General features: G+C 43.0%; 1 protein-coding gene across 5 annotated transcripts in view; it reads left to right on the top strand.

Annotated features, from left to right (window-relative positions):
- Positions 1-25,286, top strand: part of LOC133387275 (rho GTPase-activating protein 39-like) — a 122,365-nt gene that overhangs the window by 59,510 nt on the left and 37,569 nt on the right. For 4 of the 5 annotated variants that reach the window (XM_061631734.1, XM_061631736.1, XM_061631735.1 and 1 more), the window contains exon 2: positions 7,842-8,240. In XM_061631734.1, coding sequence (XP_061487718.1) covers positions 7,842-8,240 — 399 coding nt within the window. The remainder of the gene's footprint in view (positions 1-7,841; positions 8,241-25,286) is intronic. The other variant, XM_061631738.1, reaches the window with a different exon arrangement.

Here is a 25,286-nt window from a genome sequence, read left to right as displayed (position 1 = left end):
TCCTTTATATACTAAGCCGATTACTACGCTCTGCAGGTGAGGGCCTCCTAAAGATACCATCTTATCAGGAGGTCCGTTCTGCACAACAAAGGAAGTGGGCCTTTAGTGTAGTGGCACCTACCCTTTGGAATTCCTTCCCCTTAAATATTAGACAGGTGCCATCTCTGTTACCTATTTGATGCCTACTGATGACCATCATCTTTCAACAAGCTCTTATCCCAGTCTGTGTTGGAATTGCTTTTTAAGATGTTTTTAAAGCTTTTTAAAAAATATGTTTTTAAAGATGTTTTGTTGCAATATATTTTAAAGTCTGTTTTTATGATATTTTACAGTGTTTTCAATGTTTTTGTTTGCTGCCCTGAGCTCCTACTGGGAGGAAGGGCGGGATATAAATTAAATAATGAATAAATGTCTGTGTGCATCACTGCAGTTACTTTTTTTCTTTACATACTTCCCTTACATTTTTATTGCCTTGACATTTCACCTCAAAACAGGATTTCATGTTTCAGTCCACGCAAGTGGTTGTTGCAAGGTCCAGATCCTAACAGTACTTTGCCAATGAAATAGGGGCATATTTAAGCTCCAGTATTACAACTGCATACATTTCATGTGAGTGACTGGTAGACATAATGAAATGGGCACGTTTGAAAGGTGCCAGGAATTAAGCCGAGGAACCACATGGGAAGCCATATAAGTTCTCGAAAATATGAGTCCTGAAGTTCTTGCTGACCAGGAACTTTAGAAAATCAAGCAATATACATTTAGATCAGGGGTTCTTAACCTGTGGTTCATGGACCCCTAGGGAATCCATGGATGAGCTTCAGAGGGTCTGTGACCCGGGTGAAAAAAATCAAATGCAATAAAATATTTATTTATTTAGTTAGTTATGGGGTCCATAGCTTTCATCAGATTCTCAAAGAGGTCCACGATGCAAGAAAAAGTTAAGAGCCACTGATTTACATCTAATTATGAATTTTGAAATTGAATGTTAAGGAACAACGTTAAAATACTGTCGTAGATGGAGAGCAGGTTAGAGGAACATATTTATTTATTTATTTTATTATACTTGTATATCGCCCCATAGCCGAAGCTCTCTGGGCAGTTTAGAGTAACTAAAAACATTAAAACAAATACAATTTAAAACAGATCTTATAAAAACAATTTAAAACATAATTTAAAAATTTAAACAGTATAAAACACATGCTAAAATGCCTGGGAGAAGAGGAAAGTCTTGACCTGGCGCTGAAAAGATAACAGTGTTGGCGCCAGACACACATCGTCAGGAACATCATGCCATAATTTGGGGGCCACCAATGAGAAGGCCTTCTCCCTTGCTGCCATCCTCCGAGCTTCCCTTGGAGTAGGCACCCGGAGGAGGGCCTTTGATCTGGAACATAGTGTACGGGTGGGTTTGTATCGGGAGAGGCGTTCCATCAGGTATTGTGGTCCCAAGCCGTGTAAGGCTATTTAGGTCAAAACCAGCACCTTGAATCGAGCTCGGAAACATACAGGCAGCCAGTGCAAGTGGGCCAGAATTGGTTTTATATGTTCGGACCGTCTGGTCTCTGTTACCAATCTGGCCGCTGCATTTTGCACAAGCTGCAGTTTCTGAACCGTCTTCAAAGGCAGCCCCACGTAGAGTGCATTGCAGTAATCTAATTTGGAGGTTACCAGAGCATGGACAACTGAAGCCAGGTTATCTCTGTCCAGATAGGGACGTAGTAGGGCCACCAACCGAAGCTGGTAGAAGGCACTCCGTGCCACCGAGGCTACCTGAGCCTCAAGTGACAGAGATGATTCTAGGAGAACCCCCAAGCTACGAACCTGCTCTTTCAGGGGGAGTGCAACCCCATGCAGGACAGGTTGGACATCCACCATCTGGTCAGAAGAACCACCCACTAGCAGCATCTTAGTCTTGTCTGGATTGAGCCTCAGTTTATTAGCCCTCATCCAGTCCATTGTCGCAGCCAGGCACCGGTTCAGCATATTGACAGCCTCACCTGAAGAGGATGAAAAAGAGAAATAGAGCTGCGTGTCATCACCATACTGATGGCAACACACTCCAAAGCTCCGGATAACTGCACCCAACGGTTTCATGTAGATATTGAACAGCATGGGGGACAGAACTGACCCCTGCGGAACCCCATACTGGAGAGTCCAAGGTGCCGAGCAATGTTCCCCAAGCACCACCTTCTGGAGGCGACCTGCCAAGTAGGAGCAGAACCACCGCAATGCAGTACCTCCCACTCCCAACTCAGCCAGTCTCCCCGGAAGGATACCATGGTCGATGGTATCGAAAACCGCTGAGAGATCAAGGAGAATCAACAGAGTCACACTCCCAGTCTCTCTCCCAACAAAGGTCATCATACAGGGCAACCAAGGCTGTTTCTGTGCCAACACTAGGCTTGAAACCCGACTGAAATGGATCCAGATAATTGGTCTCATCCAAGAGTGTCTGGAGCTGGCCCACAACCACTCGTTCCAGGACCTTGCCCAGGAATGGAACATTTGCTACCGGCCTATAGTTATTAAGATTTTCTGGGTCCAGGGAGGGTCTCTTCAGGAGTGGTCTCACTACTGCCTCTTTCAGGCAGCCAGGGATCACCCCCTCTTGCAGAGAGGCATTAATCACCTCCCTGGTCCAGCCGGCTGTTCCATGCCTGCTAGCTTTTATTATCCAAGAAGGTCAAGGATCCAGCACAGAAGTGGTTGCATGAACCTGTCCAAGCACCTCGTCAACGTCCTCAAGCTGCACCAACTGAAACTCATGCAAGAAATCAGGACAAGGCTGTGCTGTGGATACCTCGCTTGATTCATCTGCTATAACACTGGAGTCTAAGTCCTGGCGGATGCTAAAGATTTTATCCTGGAAGTAACTAGCAAATTCATTACAGTGGGCCTCAGATAGTTCTACCTTGTCCCTGGGGCCAGAGTGTAATAGCCCCTGAACAATTCTGAAGAGCTCTGCTGGGCGGCAAAGTGATGATTCGATAGTGGCAGCAAAATATTGTTTTTTTGCTGCCCTTACTGCCCCTTATGACCCTCCGTGGCATAGAGTGGTAAGCAGCGGTAATGCAGTCGAAGTTCTGCTCATGGCCGGAGTTCAATTCCAACGGAAGGAGGAAGTCGATTCTCCGGTAAAAGGGGTCGAGGTCCACTCAGCCTTCCATCCATCTGTGGTCGGTAAAATGAGTACCCGGCATATGCTGGGGGGTAAAGAAAGGCCGGGGAAGGAACTGGCAATCCCACCCCATATATACGGTCTGCCTAGTAAATGTCGCAAGACATCACCCTAAGAGACGGAAACAACTCGCACTATAAGTGCGAGGACACCTTTACCTTTTATTGCCTCTAAATACACCTTACCATAGACACTTACCAGTGTGTAACTGCATCCGCCAGGTGTTCGTCTCCATCTGCACTCAAGCCATCTCCGATATTGTTTCATCGCTCTCAGCTCTGGGGTATACCATGGAGCCATACAAGCTCTACACAGGAGACGGTGCTCAGGAGCAATCATGTCAACCGCCCAGGTCATTTCTGTATTCCACAGTTCAACCAGGGTTTCGACAGAAGTGCCAGCCCTATCAGCCGGAAAACTCCCCAGAGCCCTTTGGAAACCATCCGAATCCATTAGTCTCTGGGGACGGACCAACTTAATAGGTCCCCCACCCTTGCAGAGGGGAAAAGCTGCTGTGAGTCTAAACTTCAGCAAACAGTGGTCTGTCAATGACAGAGGGACTGATGTAAGCCCCCCCCCATATTCAGATCACCATCTCCATGTCCAGTTGCAAAAACCAGATCTAGAGTATGCCCTGCTACATGTGTTGGGCCAGTGACGTATTGGGACAGTCCCATGTTTGTCATGGAAACCATGAAATCCTGAGCTGCCTCAAGTAAGGCGGCCACGGCATGAATGTTGACATTCCCCAGAACCAACAGTCTGGGGGATCTCAACAGTACATCCAAGACCACCTCTGTCAGCTCAGCTAGTGAGTCTGTTGGGCAGCAGGGTGGGCGGTACACCAACAGAATCCCCAGTCTGTCCCATTGACCCAACATAAGGTGCAAACACTCCAGAACAGTAGTCACATGGACAGGGTGCTTGCAGAGGGAGATGGAGCTCCTATAGACCACAGCACACACCCCTCCCCAACCCTCAGGTCTACCCTGATGCTGGACCAGGTACCTTGGTGGACATAGCTGGGAGAGACTGACTCCTCCCTGCTCACTCATCCAGGTCTCGGTTATACATGCCAGATCGGCTGCCTCATCCACAATTAAATCGTGAATGAGGGAGATCTTATTATGCACCAATCTGGCATTTAGGAGCAGCATCCGGAGGCCTGAGAGCTGGCTGATAGGGCAACCAACAAACCTGCTGGTTTGGGGAGGACCGGAACAAGGCACAGCCATTATCTGCCTGGGCCACATTCCCCTTACTTGGCAAGTCCTCCTCACAACGTCATATCTCCCTCTACCTGTCACTACACTAATTGGGGGCCCCTCAAGTCTCCCCGCCTGGCTCTGAATCCTCTCTCCCAGACACATGATTCAAGACCTACAAAAAGGCAATCAAAGCAGAAGCCACCTCAGTCAGCTGACTTATGTATCCCCTCCGAGGAAAGGACAGGTGGAATAGTATCAGCCACAGCTGGCTGAGTACCTGGGGCCTGGTCCTGCAAGGTGCCAACCAACAGAGCAGAAGCCCAAGAAGGAGAGGGCGGTGATGGTATCCAAGCTGCAGCAGCTGCAGCTGTAGCTGTAGCTGCAGCAGCACAAGCAGGCAGATGGCTGTCCCTCCCTGGGTGGTGATGGTCCTCTTTCCCCTGCAGGCACTGGGTCTCCCAAGCCACCTCAGCTAGCCAGCTTATTAATCCCCTCCAAAGAAGGGACAGGTGGAACAGTATCAGCCACAGCTGGCTGAGTACCTGGGGCCTGGTCCTGCACGGTGCCAACCAGCAGCGCAGAAGCCCAAGAAGGAGAGGGCGGTGATGATAGCCAAGCAGCAGCAGCAGCACAAGCAGGCAGATGGCTCTGCCTCTCTGGGCGGTGATGGTCCTCTTCCCCCTGCAGGCACTGGGTCTCCCTAGACACGTTATAGCTATGATTGTAATAGCAGGTGTGGGGAACCTATTTCAGCTCACGTTATTTTGTTCCACACTTGCAAGGAATTGATATTTCATTGTGGCAGCACCTACTCTTTGGAACTCCCTGCCCATTGACATTAGACGTACACCTTCCCTGCATTGTGTTTGGTGACTGCAAAAAACTTTTTTGTGTAGACAAACCTTCTTGCATATGTAATTTTAACACATTGTAAATTTGTTTTACAACTGCTGATTTTATATTTTGAGAAATTTTATGTCAACTTGCTTTTAACGCTGGATTTTATTGCTAATATTTTATATTGTTTTATGTAAACTGCTTAAAAGTTTTTGTTGATTAAGCGGTGTTTAAATCTTGCTAAATAAATAAATAAAAACTAAATTCAGATTTGGCCAACCTTCTAGGGGGCCTCATTCCAATATTGAATGGGGCAAAAAAAAATCATGTGGGTTGTATCCAATGCTAGTTGTACTCAGGGTAGATTCATTGAAATCAATGAACATGACTAACATTAATTATAGTAATACCTCGCATTAACGTACTCAATGAGACCAGAGCGAGTACGTAAACCAAAAATGTCCTTAAAGTGAAGCACTACCTTTTAAAACTTTTTTTTACCTCTCCTTCATGCGGAGCCTCAAAGCCCTGCGCTAAAGCCTCTGCTGCCGTGCCTCCCAGCTGATTGCGATCGTGTCTCCCAGCTGATTTGTGGTAGCGCGATCGTGTCTATTTCCACCCCCACGCTCTAAAACCTCTGCTGCTGTGCTGCGTTTCTGGAGAAATACAGGCATATGGAGCATGTACGGTATAGTGAGGCGACGTTAAGTGAAGCAACGTTAAGCGGGGTATGCCTGTACAGTGGGTCCACTCTGAGTAAAGCTTAGTTGGAAACAGCCCTGTACCCCTATTCCTTCCCCCCATTGTCACAAACACACATGCACCAGACATGCAAGCAGACATCTCTCTCTCTCTCTCACACACACACACACACATACACACATACATACATACATACATGTAGTCACACATACATACACACACTCACACATGGATAAGTGCACGCACACACTCATCCAGCATTCCCAGCCAAAAGGACTTTGTGTTGCAGCGTTGGGTAGAGGTGGCGGGAAAGATTGGTCTGTCTGCTCTTGAGCAAGGATCTCCCAAGAGGAGGCAGAGGTATTTTTTCTCCCAGTCTGAGCACTAAGCACCACAGCACTAAGATTAGAGATGAGAGTAAAAGACAGCATTTCTCCCCATCCCGATCCATGTGGGTGGACATGGTACCTTTCAGTCTTTAAGAGCAAGCAGAAAGCTTCTCTTCAATCTTAGCACAGCACTAAGACTGGAGACAAGATATTCCTCTGCCTGGTCTTTTGAAATTAAATAGCAAGCAGAGGGATCTCTTATCTCCAGTCTTAGTGCTAAGATCGGACATAAAAGATCCCTCTGCCTGGTTTTAAGAGCTTATCTCCAATCTCCATAAAATGATGTGGGATGATTGGCAGGTGGGTGGGACTTGCTGAGATGGGCCTGGTGATCAGACTGAGGGAAGTGGCAGGCCAGATTAGGCCCATAGGCCCAAAGCTGCTTTTTTAACAAAAGGGAAGAGTCTGGGAATCTTGTGAGAAACCGCAACTGGCTATATGCAGACAGGACAATTGTTAATGTCTATCTGTGTAATTATGCAACACATTTTGTAACAACCTTTTAGACTTTTTTTGAAGTTGTCTTCATTATAGAGAGGCCCTGTGTACAGATGTTCAGTGGTGGACACTTTTCTCTGGCATGTTGAATATTGAAAAATACAATTTGTGAGTGTAGTAAGTATTTCCTTGACAAAGCAGTAACATTCAGATCAGACAAAGTTAGACCCTCTGTTGTTTGCACTTGTCAGAACAATGCTTTGGTATTTAAAGGCTCCCAGGCATTAATTCCCATAGCACTGCCCCTCTTCCTGTGTGTGGGGGGGGGGGCTGGTACAATTTGCCTTATCCCTCGTCATCTCAACAAATATGCAGTTTGTCCTATCTAAACAACGAGTTCAAAGGAGTCCATAGTGGAGGAAAAAAATGTCTGTATAGCTTTTTAAAATATGTATTTGACAGTTGAGCTTGAAAATTAATAATACTTTGAAGCATTTTGCGGGTACGAAATATGTTGCAGTCCTTTATTTCTTCTTGCAGTACCAATGCAAGGTAGAATGATGTACTTTTTCTGTTTTGCAATTAGGTACCTGAGACGGTGGACCAATTCATGTGTGCAGATTATAAGATGGTTTGTCCTTAAAATACAACCAAGTAGTGGAAGCTTCCCATGTCAAGCAATTTGTTTAAAGTGACTTCGCATGAAATTGGCATGGTGAGAATTTTCCAAATCACATGGAAAGCCACTCCATACAAATTGCTTTTCTTATGGAATTCCCTATATTGCATTTCATGTGGCTACTACTATGCTGTTTGCAGGTTGGAATATATTACGAAATATTTTAACAGGGATCTGACATAAATACATTTTGCACAAGGCTAGCAAATACATATTTCAACCTTGGTAGCTTCTGTGCATTACCAATGGTATATGTTAATTAGTAGGCTTGGCTTAGGCCATTTACAATCAAGCAGTTCATATCTTGTGGACATGAGCCCACAGATCCCAAATCCACCCATCTGTGTCACTGAACAAGATTATATTGTGTGTTATCCCTAACCAACTATGCCCTTTTGTTATTTCAGTTCAGATTGGATGGAAATCATCGAGCCCCGTTCTCGGGAGCGAATGTATGTCAACTTGACAACTGGCGAGTGTGGCTGGGAGCCACCATGCAACCTCAGAGTTCGTCAGTCAGATGAGAACCAGTGGTGGGAGCTCTTTGACCAAAACAACAACCGTTTCTACTACTACAATGCCATCACACAGCAAACAGTGTGGCATAGGCCCCAGGGCTGTGACATTGTGCCACTGGCTCAGCTCCAAGCCATGAAACGCAATTCCCAGTCTGACTTCAGGACATCCCAGCACAGGGGCAGCACAAGTAGTGATGGGCGAAGCACGCCTATCCAGATGGCTCTTGTACAGGAGATGGAGAAGGCTAAAGAGGACAACAGTGTTGAGAAGAGATCGGAGACTGGAAGGTAAACACTAGTCACACTTCTCTCTTTCATAACTTATTAAAAGGAGCCCATCTGCATCCCTGCTTCCAGAAAAGTTATAAGGTAGAGATAGCACTAAAGGTGATCTGGTTGCTGACTGTGGATAAGAAAGCAAGCAGTGTTGATGTTGTCTATCCTACTTCAGAAGTGCCCCCTGGGAAAAGATTATTGAGAAAAAATGACTGGGCAGAAACTCTGGGGTATATAAAACAATCTGAGTAAATCTCATTGTAAGAACTTTTGAATACTTTATGAATCAGGGTGTTCAAGGTAGACTAAGAAGACCTTAGTTAAATCACGCAGTCATGATGATCTTGGGCACTGTGGTGAGTTATTTACCTCGTAGGGTTGTTGTGAGTTAAAATGAGCTCATTGGGTAAGGGATGAAATACAAATGTAATAAACAATAGTCCACAAAGCTTCACTTGTAGACTGAAAATTGTGCTGAATGTAGTTTATGTCGGAAAGACAAAGCTGCACAGGAGAGGTGCAATTGCCAAAGGCTGGAGGTACCTTAGTTAGGTTTTTGCTTTTGAGTTTGGAATATATGACTTGAAATTATCTCTTTGTTAATGAGCATTAATAAGCATATTTTCATTCTGGTCTTCATGAGATTAACATGGATTTATGAAGAAAGAGTAAGGGCTGTAGATTGGCATGAACTGTATAGCACAATCCTATGCACTACTCAGCCCTGCTGTGTTTAATGGGGCTTACTCTCAGTTATGTGTGTGTTGGATTGCAGCCTTAAGCTGTCTGCTTTCGAGTGGGTGGTCTGTGCTTTTACATGGTTCTTATATTTATGAATGATTGTGATTTGGAGCAGTAGTGTAGTGGCAAATTCAGAAATGCAGGGTCCCTCTACAATAGTCACAGCCATGCCCCCTTTTTTGCTACTGGGTGGAGAATGAGATCCTTGTGAATGCCATCTCTCACAACAACAGATGCCCCCAGACATAAACATGAAGGGGAGAGTGTTAGCTACTGAAAAGAGTCTTCTCAGTTGCTGACTCACCTCTTTTTACTCTGATTGCTTCCGATCAGCAGAAAAGGAAAAGGAAGCATGTTACAACACTCTTCTCAGGGCTAACACACTCCCCTTTCGTACTGATTGGTTCATAGGATGCTGGAGGCATTGAGACCCTGCTCCCAAAAAGGTAAGGGGTCTAAGACTCCTGAACAACTACACCCCTGATTTGGAGCAGAGACTAAAGGAATATAAAAGAAATGCAAGGATGAAACATTCACTTAAGGAGGAGCCATATGATGAACCAGAAATTTTAGAATGTGAGTGGAAAGCTGCTGTTAAAATACTTGGAAGAAACAAATTACCAGGAACAGATGGCATACCAGTAGAGTTGCTACAAGTTACTGAGACTGAATCTGTCCAAATTTTGACAACAATTTGTCAAGAAATATGGAAAACAAAACAATGGCCCACAGACCGGAAGCTTTAAATATACATCCCAATTCTAAAGAAAGGGGATCCCAGGGAATGCAGTAATTATCGAACTATTGCCTTAATATCCCATGCAAGTAAAGTAATGCTCAAGATTCTACAACAAAGGCTCTTACCATATATGGAGTGAGAAATGCCAGACTTTCAAGCTGGATTTAGAAAGGGAAGAGGCACCAGAGATTTATTGCAAACATACGTTGGATCATGGAATGGAGCAAGGAATTTCAGAAGAAAATCACCCTGTGCTTTATAGATTACAACAAAGTCTTTGACTGTGTAGATCATAAAAAGCTATGGAATGCTTTAAAAGAAATGGGGGTGCCACAGCATCTGATTGTCCTGATGCATAACCTATATTCTGGACAAGAGGCTATTGTAAGGACATAATATGAAGAAACTGATTAGTTTCCCATCAGAAAGGGTGTGAGACAGGGGTGTATTTTATCACCCCATTTGTTTAATCTATATGTAGAACATATAATCCAGAAAGTGGGATTGGACCAAGATGAAGGAGGTGTGAAAATTGGAGGGAGAAATATCAATAATTTAAGGTATGCAGATGATACCATACTACTAGCAGAAACCAGTAATGATTTGAAACAAATGCTGTTGAAAGTTAAAGAGGAAAGCACAAAAGCAGGATTACAGCTGAATTTCAAGAAAACTAAAGTAATGACAACAGAAGATTTATGTAACTTTAAAGTTGACAACGAGGGCATTGAACTTGTCAAGGATTATCAATACCTCGCCACAGTCATTAACCAAAATAGAGACAATAGTCAAGAAATTAGAAGAAGGCTAGGACTGGGGAGGGCAGCTATAAGAGAACTAGAAAAGGTCCTCAAATGCAAAGATGTATCACTGAACACTAAAGTCATGATCATTCAGACCATGGTATTCCCGATATGTATGTATGGATGTGAAAGTTGGACAGTGAAAAAAGCGGATCAGAGATAAATCAACTCATTTGAAAAGTGGTGTTGGAGTAGAGCTTTGCGGATACCATGGACTGCGAAAAAGACAAATAATTGGGTGTTAGAACAAATTAAACCAGAACAATTGCTAGAAGCTAAAATGATGAAACCGAGGTTATCCTACTTTGGACACGTAATGAGAAGACATGATTCCCTAGAAAAGACCATAATGCTAGGAAAAACAGCAGGGAGTAGAAAACGAGGAAGGCCAAACAAGAGATGGATTGATTCCATAAAGGAAGCCACAGACCTGAACTTACAAGATCTGAACAGAGTGGTTTATAACAGATGCTCTTGGGGGTCGCTGATTCATAGGGTCACCATAAGTCATAATCAACTTGAAGTCACATAACAACAACAAACTTAATAAAAATATTATTTTTAAATAATTATCTTCAGAAATTTGTTGGAACAGTTGTAAAAAGTATCTCTAAGGCAGTTATTAAATCTTAGGGCTGTGGTGTGTCATCGCTGATTTATTGTTCATATTTAGTTTGTCTCCTGCCCTCTCTCTTTTGTATAAGACTTCTCTGAACACAAAAGCAACTTGAAAGTTACTAGATTTTCCTTCCTTTTTTTCCTTGGCTCTATTGATACTGAAAAGTTTTAGATAAGAGTCTTTTCTCTGGAGTTAAACAAACTCTAACTTGCTTGACTTAGGGTCAGTACAGACATAATAAACTACCACCAGTATTTTGTTTCCATCACACTCTGGAATGCTATCCAAGCATCTTTCCACCTTTCCAAGACAATTGCTATATGTCAGTGCTTCTTTGTAAACTTGCTGTTTTAGTAGAATGAAGTCATTTGGTTTTGTTAGCTTCAAAGTCCACCAAGTCATTTGATTAAGAACACTATGCACATGTGCAGACTAGCCACAAATATGGAAAGGGGAGATATCATACATGCTGTTTTTCCACAAATGACATAGTTTGACCAGAGAGCTCTTGTTTCTTGAGTGCTAATTATGAAGCCTAAAATTTGAAGACTGCAATTTCTTTTCCTGAGGACACTGATACCTGAAGCCTTTGCAAGATATTTAGAATGGATCCATTTAGAATGTAACAGATCAGACCAAAGTCCAACAAAATGTAGAGTCCAACATTCTATTTGCAGGGGAAGTCAGCACAATGTCTTTTGAAAACATGTAAGCAGGGTATGAAGACAGCAGCCATCCCCTGTTGTCTTGTCCCCAGCATCTTGTACTCAGAGGTATACAGTCTCTTGTCTGAACATATTCTGTTCCCCATTCTGATGTACTGACATAGCTGTAACACTCTGAAAAGTGTGATTGCATTCCTTAAGCAAGGCATCCAGATTTTGGCTATGACTTGGAATAGCAAATTCCTTTCTTTAGGCTACAGCTGTCAGACCCATTCTTTTGTGTGGCTAAGCCTTGCTGGAGTGTTGCACTGGAGGCACTGAGAGTGGTGCTTGAAGTTGTAATGCTTAAACATGTCAACAACTTGCTAAAGAAACACAGATTGGCGGCTAGCGTGTTTAGGTAGCTCACAGTTTTCTTATTCCCAGAGAAGGCAGTCCAACAATAATGGAATTTATTTCTTCTACAGACTTTGCCAGCGGCCACTGTATTTCAGTAGCAAGCAGCACAGTGCTGCAGGAAAACAAGATTGTTGCTTCTAGCCAAGGGTGTTTCCCTAGCACATTCTACCCATGGGACTGTCCATAAAGTATGCTAGTTTAAAACAAATTGAAACCCTGCTTCCCTCCACCATTTGCAGAATTTCTAATTCTACTATAGACACACCCCAAAAATATTTATTTCATATATCAGTCCACAACCAACATCCATTTTACGTCATACAATACAGAGCTCAGTTTAATTACATGTAAATAATATTTTGTTGATTATGATTGTCAAAGATTGACCCCCAGGGGTCCCTTGACCTCAGCACCCCAAGGGGGTTCTTTGCTTCTGAGAACAGCTCCAATTCACTGGGGTCACTGCTTCCCAGGCAAACTCTTACCTTCCCAGGATTATACCCAAATACCAATCCTAGAAGGGATATACTGCCACCTCCCCTTTTTTAGCTTCCACTCTGAATAAGGGGGATTCAGAGCACTAACAGAGATCCTAGAGCAGACCTATTGTTACACCCTCTGCTCTAGGCATTAATTCACACTAATCAACAGTAGTCAGTAGCGACCAGTGATCAAGGACTGAATTTAGAGTCATTAGTCCCAAGCAATACACTCCATTAATAAAAGGGTAGTTTATTTAAAAGGAAATAAAGGTTCATACAAAAAGAGAGCAGCATATATTTCCTTTAAAGCTGATTGCCCACAACTGGGCTAAACAAGAGATACATGTGCATAATACTGTGAGAGATTCAAACAGACAATCAACACAACAAACCTAGCCTAACCTATCTATATACTCACTTCAGTAAATGCCTGGTTGCCATCAGCATTATCAGGCAGGTTAAAGTAGTTGGAATAAGGGAACGGGAACAAGTAACGGAAGGATCACCCTTCATTTTTATGGGATTTAGCTGGCAACAGGGAGGGGGCCAATGAGCCACTCCCTAGGTGCCCCTTCCGTGATCACCTCCTTTGAAGATAAGGGGGGCTAGACAGTCCCCCCCAGCGGTCCTGATCTGCGATACTCACTCTCCCTGACTTTGATCTCAGGAAGCAGATAAGACATAACAGGTAAAGTTCAGTTGCATCTTCTTGACATTAGCAAATTGCCTGTCTGGCACTAAAGCCTTGGACTTCTTCAGCAGAGTATCCCAGAGATCAACAAAGCTCCCAGAATTCCCTCTGGTTGAACCATTTTAGCTTGACCAACCTTAGCTCAAACTTAGCTATTCTTGACAATGATGATTTGTAAAGTCATCAAACAAGTTATCTAAAATTAACAAATGTATTCACATCAAAGAGAAAATCCTGAATATAAGTAATTCTCTACACTAATTTCTTCAAACAAGAGGCTTTCTTTTCCTGGCTTTGGCTGTGGCAAAATCATGAATAATGTCATCGTAAATCTGATAAATTCACGCATGGTGCTCAAGAGGAACAAAACCATTAAAGGCTCTTGAGCATAGGAATTCAAAGTACATTTTTTATCTGTTTTAGAAAAGAGAAAGAACATTTTCTGCTACAGTTAGTGATCACTAGAGACAAATTTAGCAGCAATGCAGTTCTGACATTTAGGAAACATTTTGTGATGCCAAATTCTGACCTGGTACAAAACACGGAGTTCCTCAGAGGACAAACCAGTCACCCTACAGGTTGAGGACCTTAAGGAGCAGGCAGGATTCCCTGGAATCAGTGCTGAGGATGCCCTAGAGGGCCCTCTGGGGGGAGATCTCCTGAAGAATCCTTAGAGCTGTCAGAGCCGCTCCCAGTCCTCAAATGCTGTTGAATAACCCATGATAAGTGATCTCATAACCTGAAATGCCTTCAATACCAGCAGTGGTGGTTAGAGAGTGGCCTGGAATATTGTGAATTTGCTTTGAGATATTTTATCGGAAACAATACATATGTGGAATGAAATAATAAAATGGGAGTATATAGGGTTTCCCACTTGAGCCTTCTAGTTGCTGCAACAACACAGATCTCTGGTTCTTTGTTCCCAAACCTAGTCTCCCTTCCTTGCTGAGCTGCACCTTGCCTGGACTTCCTATGGTAAACCTTCCAGATGTTGCTGAACTACAGTTCCCATCATGCCTGGCCATTGACCATGCTTCCTGGGGCTCATGGGAGTTGTATTTCAGCAACATCTGGAGGGCGAAAGGTTCCCCACACCTGCCATATGGTATTGACCTTGGATTGTTGCCTGTCCTTGCCTCTGGATCACATTTTAAACCTAAACTGATTCCTTGTACCTGACCCTAATTTGTTTAGACTGCGCTGAACCTTCAATCCTGCTCTCCCTGGTGAGAGTTTTGCTAAGAGGTTTATACATCTGGGGACTGGGACCCTAGCCCCTGAGAGCACTCACTGGAGTGTGACTCATTCAATCACATTGGTTTCAATAATAACACATTCCATCCAAGTAGACTTCATTTCATCTGAGAATATTATGAAATTGCTACAATTCTTTAGGAGAATCTACTGAAAGATCATCTGGGTATTTCTGACACAGACAATTTGATACTTGCACTGACTTGGGAAGTTGAGGCAAATTTTTTTCCAGGACACTAAATGTTGTGTCAGTATTGGAGTTCGCCTTGATCTAGTGTTCTAGTGATCCGTTTGTCAGTGATTGTGATGAAGGCATTAACTGTGAACTCTTAACATGTCCCAGAAAAGGACTTTGACATTAGTCATTCATTTGGTAGAAAATCTCTAGGGATCATCCTGCTTGATACTGAGAAAAACGTGTATTATTTTTGGGCAGATCCCCCCAATGAAACTGCTTCAGTGCAACAATCCGCGATACATGACATTTCTGCTCTATGTAGACCTTGAAAGCCATTCTGCTATAGCCCATATTCACATACTACAGTTTAAAATTCTTATTGAGACACTCTTCAATTTTTTTAAAAAATGGATTGTTTATTATAGTCTTCCACAGAGTTCAAGGAAGAATACATGCATGAATTTCCCTAAGAGAAAGTGACTGGGCCTGAGATGCAAAACAGGGTTTGAAAAATATGAAGGCCTAAGGCTATAGCAAAGCACAAAAGCAGGACTACAGCTGAACAGGGTGGTTCATGACAGATGCTATTGGAGGTCACTGATTCATAGGGTCGCCATAAGTCGTAATTGACTTGAAGGCACATAACAACAACAACAAAGGCTATAGCCTTGTTAGCCTAAATTAATCCAGCCCCGCCTGCTATTGGGCTTCCTGGAGGCATCTCTCTGGTCATTGTGGAAAACAGGTTGCCATATAAATGAACATTTGGTGTGATCTGGGAGGGCCCTCCTTATGTCAGTTTGGTGAATGCTTGGGTTTGGGCAGTTGGGCATTCAATACACTTAAACACACAATGAGCCATCTCGACCTCAAGAAATTCACATCCAATAATTCACATTTAAAGAAGTAATGTGGCAGCTTTTTATTCATCCAACATCTTTTCTAAGTGTATGCTAAATTGTAGAGCATCACAATACTTAGTCTTCTGTTGCTAGAAGAGAAGCATATGTGGTCACATTCATAGCTGGACATTTCCAGTGTATGCCTTAGCCTCCAACGGGCCAGCCAGAGGCAGAGAGTGCTGGATTCTGCCACTGTACAACAAATTAAGACATTCCAGGAGCAATTCGCTGCCTTTCATCTGCTTGTAAACTTTCTGAGTAAAGTGGCACTGCCAGGGGCCGTGAACCCAGTTGGCATGCCTTCTGTTCATTCAGTAGAACACACAGGCATATATGTTAAAACAGTGGGAGAGCTAGAGACAGATTATTAGCTAGAAATGACCGTTTGTCTGGTGGACAGAGTTTGAAAGAGTAACTTGGGGGACATATAAAATACACTTCTTAAATATCCCTGGTGGTGGAATATGAAATTACACATAATGCAGTGTAGAACCTGCTTTCTAAAAAAAAAATAACCCCAGCCACAGTGAGCTTGGTGGCAACCAGACTTTTTCAAACTATACCCAACAGGAAAACAGTCATTTCAAGCAAATAAAACTCTCCTGTCTCTTGGATTAAAATGCCAGTAAACTGTTCTCATAGCCACCAAGTCTTCATAGGAACAAAGGAATCTGCCTTACACTGAATCAGACCAGAGGTCCATCTAGCTCAGTATTATCTACACTGACTGGCAGCAGCTCTCCAGAATTTCAGACAGGTTTCTCTCCCAGCCCTACCTTGAGATGCTAGGGATTGAACCTGGGACCTTATGCATGCAAAGCAGATTCTCTGCCACTTCAGTGTTTCCACAATGCCCAATGTAAGTTCATATGAATGCAGAAGCAAAGTTGCACAATTCTGGGGCCCCATCCCAAGAAGGGAATCTTTGCGACCACCAGGACTCCCAAGCCTCCCTTCGTATCCTGAGAAGCAGAATGGGAGTTTTTATATACAGCAATTCAGTACCTTCTAATAAATAAAGATACACATGTCACAAGGATTCAAGAAGACCCTGCAGTCTGGGTTTTACCTGGTATTGTCCAGACAGTCAGAAACATGCAATTTCTGCAACAGAGAATCACCACTCCCTCTATTAGTAAAATGTATGTGTTTGCTTCCTTGGGCTCCCTTTGGGAGGAAGGGTGGGATATAAATTTAATCATAAATAAATAAGGTAGCATGGCCTGACACCAAGCTGAATGGCAGTATAATTGCTTCGCTCCAGTAGCTATGGGATGATAAAGGCTTTGAAAGGCGGCAGAATTGAGCAATCTTTTAAAAGTAAGCTTTATATAGATCATTTACAGAGCACACTTTGGCAGCACTCAAAAATTCCATAGTTGAGTGCAATGGGGAAAATACCATGTCTTTGCCTCCCATACCAGACAAGGACGGGGACAATACGGTGAAAGGCAATGCTAATACACAGAAAGGTGCAAAATTGACAATCCTCATGACAGACAACAATGACACTGATGAACAAATTGGTAAACTTGGGCCTTATTGTCTGACGGGGGGGGGCAGCCTTACAACCACTAGAGACAAAAATAGATTTGAGATTTCAGGCATTGCAAAAATGGTGAATGAGACAATGGAAATGGGCCTAAATAATCACACTGAGTTTCAACTTGTCAAAATGGTGATAGCAGACATTGAGCTCTGTCAGGAGAACAGGGGGTGTAGAAAGAACTTTTGGGTGTGTGGGATCCCTGAAAAGGAGGAAGGGGTGGACATTCGTGGCTTCTTAGTAAAATGGATTAATATGACAAATTGGGAATTATCGGAAGATGATATTGAACGGGCGCATTGTGTGATCGGGTAAAGTGCAAGGTTGAATGAACTCACCAGAGACATAATAATACAGTTCAAGAGATACTGTATTAAATAAGCAGTATTTAAGGATCTAAGGAATCTAAGGAAATTAAAATATGGTGATATGTCCATTGAAATATTTGCCTAGAAACCCCAAAAAATGCTGTGCTTTTTGCCCATATACAGCAGAATTAAGGGCAGCAGGGATCTCATATAGATGGGGGTTCCCCTTCAAGCTGGTCATCCAGCACAAAGGCAAGTTCCTCACTGCCTTGGCTAACATCCAACTCAAGTGCTTACAGATCTTAAAGTACCCATGCCTGAAACAGTTAATCCCAGGGCAGGAAATGAAGTGTTTAAATGTTGTGAATGCCCAAACCCAAGCCATCCACCAAACAATGAGCCATCTTGACCTCATGAAATTCACATCTAATAATTCACATTCTGTAGACCTAAGTACAATTGAAGCAAATGGTGCATATTATCAGTGGAAAGATGGGAAAAAACACTGAACCTGAGGGATTTTCCCTTAATCCCTTTCCTCGATCACCCAAGTTTTCCTCTCCAGAAAAGTGTGGGCAATTTCGAGACCGGAAGGAGAGGGGTTTGCACTGCCTCAGGGTTAATTGGTTTAACATTCTGTGACTTTAAGAGGCTACTAAGAGGTGGGGTTTGTCTTTGCTCCCTCACTTCATTTGAACACCACTGTGTTTCTTAAAGCACTACGTTGAAAGGGTCAGCCTCTTTTATATATAAATTGCTCATAGATTGTAAGAGGGGGAACATGGCTGCCCTTAATGGCTGCCCTGGCCTGAGAGGATGACTTAGGTACTCAAATAAAGGAGGCTATATGGAATAACATACGGGTGTCCCCCCACTGAAAACCGCATCAGCTCATATGCAAGAGGCAGCACTTAAAACCTTTCTGCGATGGCACTGGACCCCAGTAAGACTTTCTCACATTAGGGGCTGTCACCATTATGTTGGAGGAGTTGCAGTGAACGAGGAATATTAGTGCACCTCTGGTGGAATTGTGTCATTTCTAGGTTCTGAACATGCATCTGTACAGTATGGAAGTATCCCAAATGACATCCCAAAAGTTTGTTCTGGACCCATCTCTGGCATTGATCCCTGGAGAGTAATTTGAATTCCAAGGTAGACCACAAAGAACTGATAGCTATGTTGTTCACGACAGAACACATGGAAATAGAGAGACATTGGAAAGATCCCACAGGACCTTCATACTCAGACTGGTTAGAGAGGGTATTGGAGATTGCTTTGTCAGAACACTTAACTCAGTATAGAAGGGTGGTTTGTGGTCTTTCAAAATATGACAAGTTTGAGAAAACGTGGTCTCCTTTTATTAACTTCACTAACAAAGAAGAAGGGATTCTCAGTTCTCCAAGACATGGGTCTCTGTAGAGAGGCTATGTTCATGGAGTGCAATGAGAATGGGACTCTCATGGATGCTGTAACCTTGAATAATATCTTTTGATAAATCTGTTTTGCAACTTTGTACTTTCAGTGAATCATGCTGCAGAAGTTCATATTTTGTTTCATTGTTTTATCTGGAAAATGCTTGTACTGGATATTACAATTCATTGTATGTCTTTTGAAAATCAATAAAAATACTTCAATAAATAAATAAATTTTAAAGGCTGAAAATGTTTTGAGGAACCATTTGGTTCCACTGCAAGAGCAAAAGGAATTGCAACCTGCTTGCAATCAACTCAGTTACTGCCTCACAGGCTATCTATATCTTGCTTATAGCACAATCTTCTCCTCTGAAGCAATATTGTTTTGTTATATGTGGGATGTTGAAAAAGGTTTAGGATGGGCTGGTTGGGAAGCATTGGCTGCCCAAATCAGACAGAACAAGTTGGGTTTCCCCTCAGGTGAGTGCCACATTGTCCTTTTATTGAATTCCATGTGTTCACATGCTCCCAGTGAATATGTTTTTTCCTGACATCCCTTCTGTAGCTTTAACTACTGCATAACAAATGGATAAGCAGTAGATGAAACTTTTCCTACCTCTCCATCTCCATGTCAGAGAGAGGAGGCAGAAATTCAGCAGCTGAACAGTTGCCAAAAGCATGGGAGCCCTGCCAGAATGTGTTCAACCTTAGGTTCTATAAGTATTGAAGCACCAGGCCAAAGCCTATCCCCAGACCAGCTCTTGGGTGGTATTTGCTATTTGTTCTGTTCTTTCCAGCAAGATTGTGATCATTTTGAAGGTGTGACTGTACAACGGAGGTGTTAATATTTCAAAACTCATACATTTGAAGACTGAAATATTTTCAAATAAGCATTTGTTAATTTAGAATGAAATATAGCAATAGGGCTAACTTCAGCTAACTTGTAGATGTTCACACCTCTGCTAATCATTCTGTACTAGGCTTTAAAAATGGCATCTAGCCAGTGTAGACGCACAGAAAAAATGGGCTAGAGAAGTTTTCCCCCCTTTTAATCTCTGCAACCTAATGAAGCCAGCTTTGGAGGCACTACAGTAGGACCCCGCTTTACGGTGCTTTGCTTTACAGCACTTCGCTAATGCAGCGGTGTCAGTTAGACGCAATTAGACTAAAGCCCCACTCATACGGCACTTGTTCCGCTTTTACGGCAGTTTTCAGGCGTCGCTCGCCATTCTATTCAATGAGTTCTGCTTTTTGGCGGTTTTCGCTTTTCGTCGGGGGGCCGGAACGTTACCCACCGTATGAGTGAGGCCCTACTGTACTGCAGTTCTTCTTACTTAGCTAGGAAGTGCTGGAGAAGGTGCAATAGGCCTGTTTCGCTCTGGGGACAGCCGTTGCCTCAGCCATCCCTCTGCTGAAGTCAGGTAAGGAATCTGGGGGTGAGGGGCATGTGTTGCAACCTATGGTGAGGAGGCGTTAGGCTGAGTATTCAGGAGTTGACTCCTGCAGATTCCCTGGGTCTGCCCTTGTGCACACTGGGTCTGCACTCTGAACCCAGCTTTATAAATTGAGGGAGTGATGGGTTAAAAATAAATTTCTCTCGTGGAGGGAATCTTGCAGTTCAAATAACTGGAAGGGCTTTTCCTGTGGGATGGCACTGTTAGCCAGTCCCTAAGTCCATCTGCAGCACCTTCCATTTCCCATTGAAAGGAAAAGCATGGAATCTGGAATAGGTCTTCAATTGCCAGAGAGTAGACAAGACAGCCCCCACACACCCACATATCTCTACATAAACTTTATCTTTTGTGTGGGTTTTAATGGGGAGCCAATCTTGTCTGAAAAGCAAGGCACAAAATACTGTCAAAAAAAGACAAGAGGTGAATAGCCCTAACAGTTGGCACTGACTCTGTTGGCCAGTATTGCATTGCTTGGTCTCTCAAGTAAGTGCTCTTGAAATCAAAGGGACTTGTTTTCCACATAATGTGTGTCGAATAGTCACTCAAAAAAAGAAGAAAGAAAATGTAGCAGTGCCTCCATGTTTGATTGCTTGTTAACAGGAAATGAAAGCTCTCTGTGGTCTCACTGAAAGTCAATCAAGTGATAACTTTTGATCCTAGAGTTGCACACTTAACCCTTAAGTCCTTGTCATAGTTTTCTCGTTCTCTTTGTAAATTCATCTTCTTCTCTCTCCCTCCTATATCTCCCCCCTCCCCATCTCTCTCAGCATTCATTTGTTTGACAGCTTTTATGTGCATGTGTATAATGTTTCTGGTAAAACCACTTGTAACCGTATTCTGAGTTTTGGTTATCTCTGGCTGTCATGTAAATTAACCAACAGGATAGCTAATGTTCCACTCTCTCTTTTAAAGCGCTAGGCTGCGTGCACACCATACATTTAAAGTGCATAATTTTCCGCAAAGAATTCTGGGAACTGTAGTTTATTCCTCATAGAGCTACAATTTCCAGGACCTGTAACAAACTATCATTCCCAGGATTCTTTGGGCAAAATAATGTGCTTTAAATGTGGTGTGCACACAGCCCCAGGACTGAATGAGGTACACAAATCTTGTTTCACTTATTTTTTGCCCTAAATAATTTATTGAGTACTGCTACCAAAACTAAAAGTGAAAGATGGACATATTGTTAGGCAATCACTTAAAATACCAATATGTCAAATAATTGGGAAGAAGCTGGCAACAGATCACTTCACAGAATTTTACATGAACAGATGGTTTATCCTAGGAAAATGTTTAGCAGCATGTTTCTGATGTGGCAAATAAAATTCTGTTTTGTAGCAGTAAAAGGTAAAGGTAAAGGTGTGCCCACACTTATAGTGCAAGTCGTTTCCGACTCTTAGGGTGACGTCTTGCGACGTTTACTAGGCAGATCGTATATATGGGGTGGGATTGCCAGTTCCTTCCCCGGCCTTTCTTTACCCCCCAGCATATGCCGGGTACTCATGGATGGATGGAAGGCTGAGTGGACCTCAACCCCTTTTACCGGAGATTCAACTTCCTCCTTCTGTTGGAATCAAACTCCGGCTGTGAGCAGAGCTTCGGCTACGTTACCGCCGCTTACCACTCTGCGCCACGTAATTACATGTTAATTCAAAAATCAAACTGATGATCTATATTATATTTATATTAGTGCTAACTGCAGAACAAAATGCATATGAGCTTTTAAGTTATACAGAACTCTTCTTTAGGTGAGATAGGTGTTTGTGTATGTTGTGTGTGAGTGTATAGATATGGAGGAAAATAGGTATTTCTGACATAATATAAACTCCAGCTTAACCTTACTGCCATTTTGCTTTGGTTCCATATGTCTCTCCCACCCCACAGCCTTAAAATGAGTTTAAGTATTTCCAGATATAATTAAATTAAGACTAGTCTATCTGCTAGGGTTTAAGTTGCGCAAAGTCCCCTGGGACTAAACAGAAACGGAGATGTCTCCATTTGAAAATATAAAAATCAGTCATAAGCTGTGTCTGTCCCTGGCTTTATTCATTACATGCAAGTCTAAATACAGCATTAACTTCAGCCTGAGAAACTATTCTATGCAAATTGAAAGCTTGCATGCTGCATTTTGGACACTGACTGGTCCTTATAAAAAGGGTATTACTTCACTGTCTGTATTTGTTGTCCTACTGAACCAGCATGGCTACCAGGTGGAAGACAGAGGTATTAGTTTATTTGGAAAAGGATTTGTTTGCTACAAGGTTCTGTTTCTAAGATGATTTTTCTCCACTTTCTCAGGAGATGTTAAAGAGCAACAGGAAGAGCTTTTGCTGCTTGGAGCAGCTGTTCTTCCAACTGTTAATTTGAAAAATTCTGCCTATGAAGAGGAGAAATTGCAAGTGCTGAGAGTACCTTTCTTACTCTCACTTGTTTTTGTCTTGATCCCAGTGTTCAGCTAAACTCCACTTCTCACCTTCCCTTCCATTGAATTTCTGTCACTCTATCTAAAAAGCCTCCTCCCTAGCAGCCCCCCCCCCAATTCTCCCAGCTATTGCATGTGTCTGAGAGTTGTAAGGTCTGCTCCTGGAAGAAAAAATAAAACAAATGTGATGACACAGAATTTCAGTGAAGCAGAGTTGAGACATAAGTGCAGACAAAATATTATAAAGCCATACATTCACATAATCCCATATGAACAGCTGCCTGTGACATTTTTAACTGTTGTCTGATATGGGCAAAGACAACTGTACAAAACTGATAGAGCACCTGTCTAAAACTGTGCAAAACACAAGTCCTTTTGCAGTTTTGACATACATATAGAGTTGGCACCTATGCAGCTCTTTTTCTAACTGAAAGTTGGCAAGACCTAACAGAAATACATCCAGCCTTCCTTTCCCCTGTTGGTATTGAGACACATCCTATCAGTTTGTTACATGGAGAGTTCTCTGGTTTCAATAACATGGCAGGTGGAAGAACTTGCAAAGAGCAGCTTTCATAGAGGAGGAAGAAAGTGGGGCCTAAAATAGAAAGCTGAAATAGCAGGCTTTTCACCATCTGCATTCATTTCTTAGGGCTTAATCTTAACTCTGGCACCCTTGTGGCACCCTTCTTTAAAGGTCCACTTTTTGCACCAAGAATGCTGAGCTTTGACATTACAAAGTAGTATGCTAGGTCACATGGTTGTTCAGGAAAAACGTGAAAAATATATTTGTCCCAAGAAACCTGAGGAGATTGTATTTATTTATTTATTTTGAAGTATTTATACTCTGCCCACCAAAAGAGTATATTTAAAATACAGCTTACAATATATTTAAAACAATAAAATAGACAATGGTACAATAGTTACTAGAGTGGCACAAAGGTGTATATAAATTTCTCCCCTAGTTCTCTAATGTTCCAGCAAGCGCCACTCTGCAGCTGAATCTACTGACCTGGACCTGATGTTTGAAGCAATTGGTTATTAGCCTCTCGCAGGCCACAGCTCCTTCCTCATGTGGCAGTGGCTGCTGCTGCTGCTGTCTCTCACAGCCTCAGATTCTGGTGGCAGATGAAGAAGGTGCTGCTGAAGTAAAGATGTTAGAAGCCTCCCTCCCAGTCCTCAGATGTTCTAGCTGTGTAACATATACACAGTTATTGAAAAATCTAACAATCAACAATGTGGCTATGTCAGATGTAACAGGCTGAATCCAGTGAAATCATTGCACTTGCAAAACAAATGTCTGCTCACACATTGGAACTTCCCTCTCTTCTCCCCGTGCGCTCTTCAAAGCTAGTCAGGAGGCTTGGGAGAACCCCAAGAGCAGATCTGAGGAATGTGCTGGGGAAGGGGGGGGGAGTTCCGTTGCACGAGTAAACATTATTCTGTGAGTGCAATGGCTTTGTTGGATACAGCCCAGTTTATTTTATTTGTTTATGTTGTGCTTTATCATATTTGAGACCCACAGTGATTGGACTTAAAAAAAATGGAAATGGACTGCCTTCAAGTCGATCCCGACTTATGGCTACCCTATGAATAGGGTTTTCATGGTACCGCTATTCAGAGGGGGTTTACCATTGCCTCCCTCTGAGGCTAGTCCTCCCCAGCTTGCTAGGGCCTGCTCAGCTTGCCACAGCTACACAAGCCAGCCCCTTCCTTGTCTGCAGCTGCCAGCTGAGGGTCAACTGGGCTCCTTGGGACTATGCAGCTGGCCCACGGCTGCACAGGTAGCAGGGCACGTAACCCCTGAGCCACTCACTGTGGGGGTGATCTTTAGCTGGCCCTTTACACCCAGGAGGCACGAGCAGGGATTTGAACTCACAGACTCTGAACTCCCAGCCAGGCTCTCCTCTCCACTGTGCTATACCACGGGCTAGTTTTTCTGAGGACCAGTTTATACATTCAAGTGAACGGTACCTGCTTGTACAACTTCAGGCTGCAGAGGGGATGTGAGAAAGAGATGACAGTTTGTGGAGATGCTGGAGCAGAATCTGTCACATCCAGGAATGTTTTGCCCACCTTTTAGCTTTTACTCTTTCTCTGTGCAAATCTTGAGCATGATAAGAGTTCTACCAAAAATTCAAGATGGTGTCCAATAGGGCTGTTCTAAATACTAATAAAATCCAGTCTTAAATCTTTGTTGGGGGAAGGATGGGTCAAGTCAGGTGGGATTGTAAGGGATAAATGTACTAGATCAGTATTTTGTGTTCTTCAAATGTATTTTGAGCCATTGGCAATTATACTTTTGAGTAATAACTCCTTAAAATCATGGCTGTGGTTGCATTGGATTGGAAACAGTAGCATTTGCATCTCCATAAGCTTTTCATGAGAAAGCTCAAGAGTCACATTGGCCATGCCAGTTTCCATTAAGGATATTTTGCCTCTCCTA

Source organism: Rhineura floridana, chromosome 6, assembly GCF_030035675.1.
Source record: "Rhineura floridana isolate rRhiFlo1 chromosome 6, rRhiFlo1.hap2, whole genome shotgun sequence".
Classification (NCBI taxonomy): Eukaryota; Metazoa; Chordata; class Lepidosauria; order Squamata; family Rhineuridae; genus Rhineura; species Rhineura floridana.
This window is presented reverse-complemented; position numbering and strand designations above follow the sequence as displayed.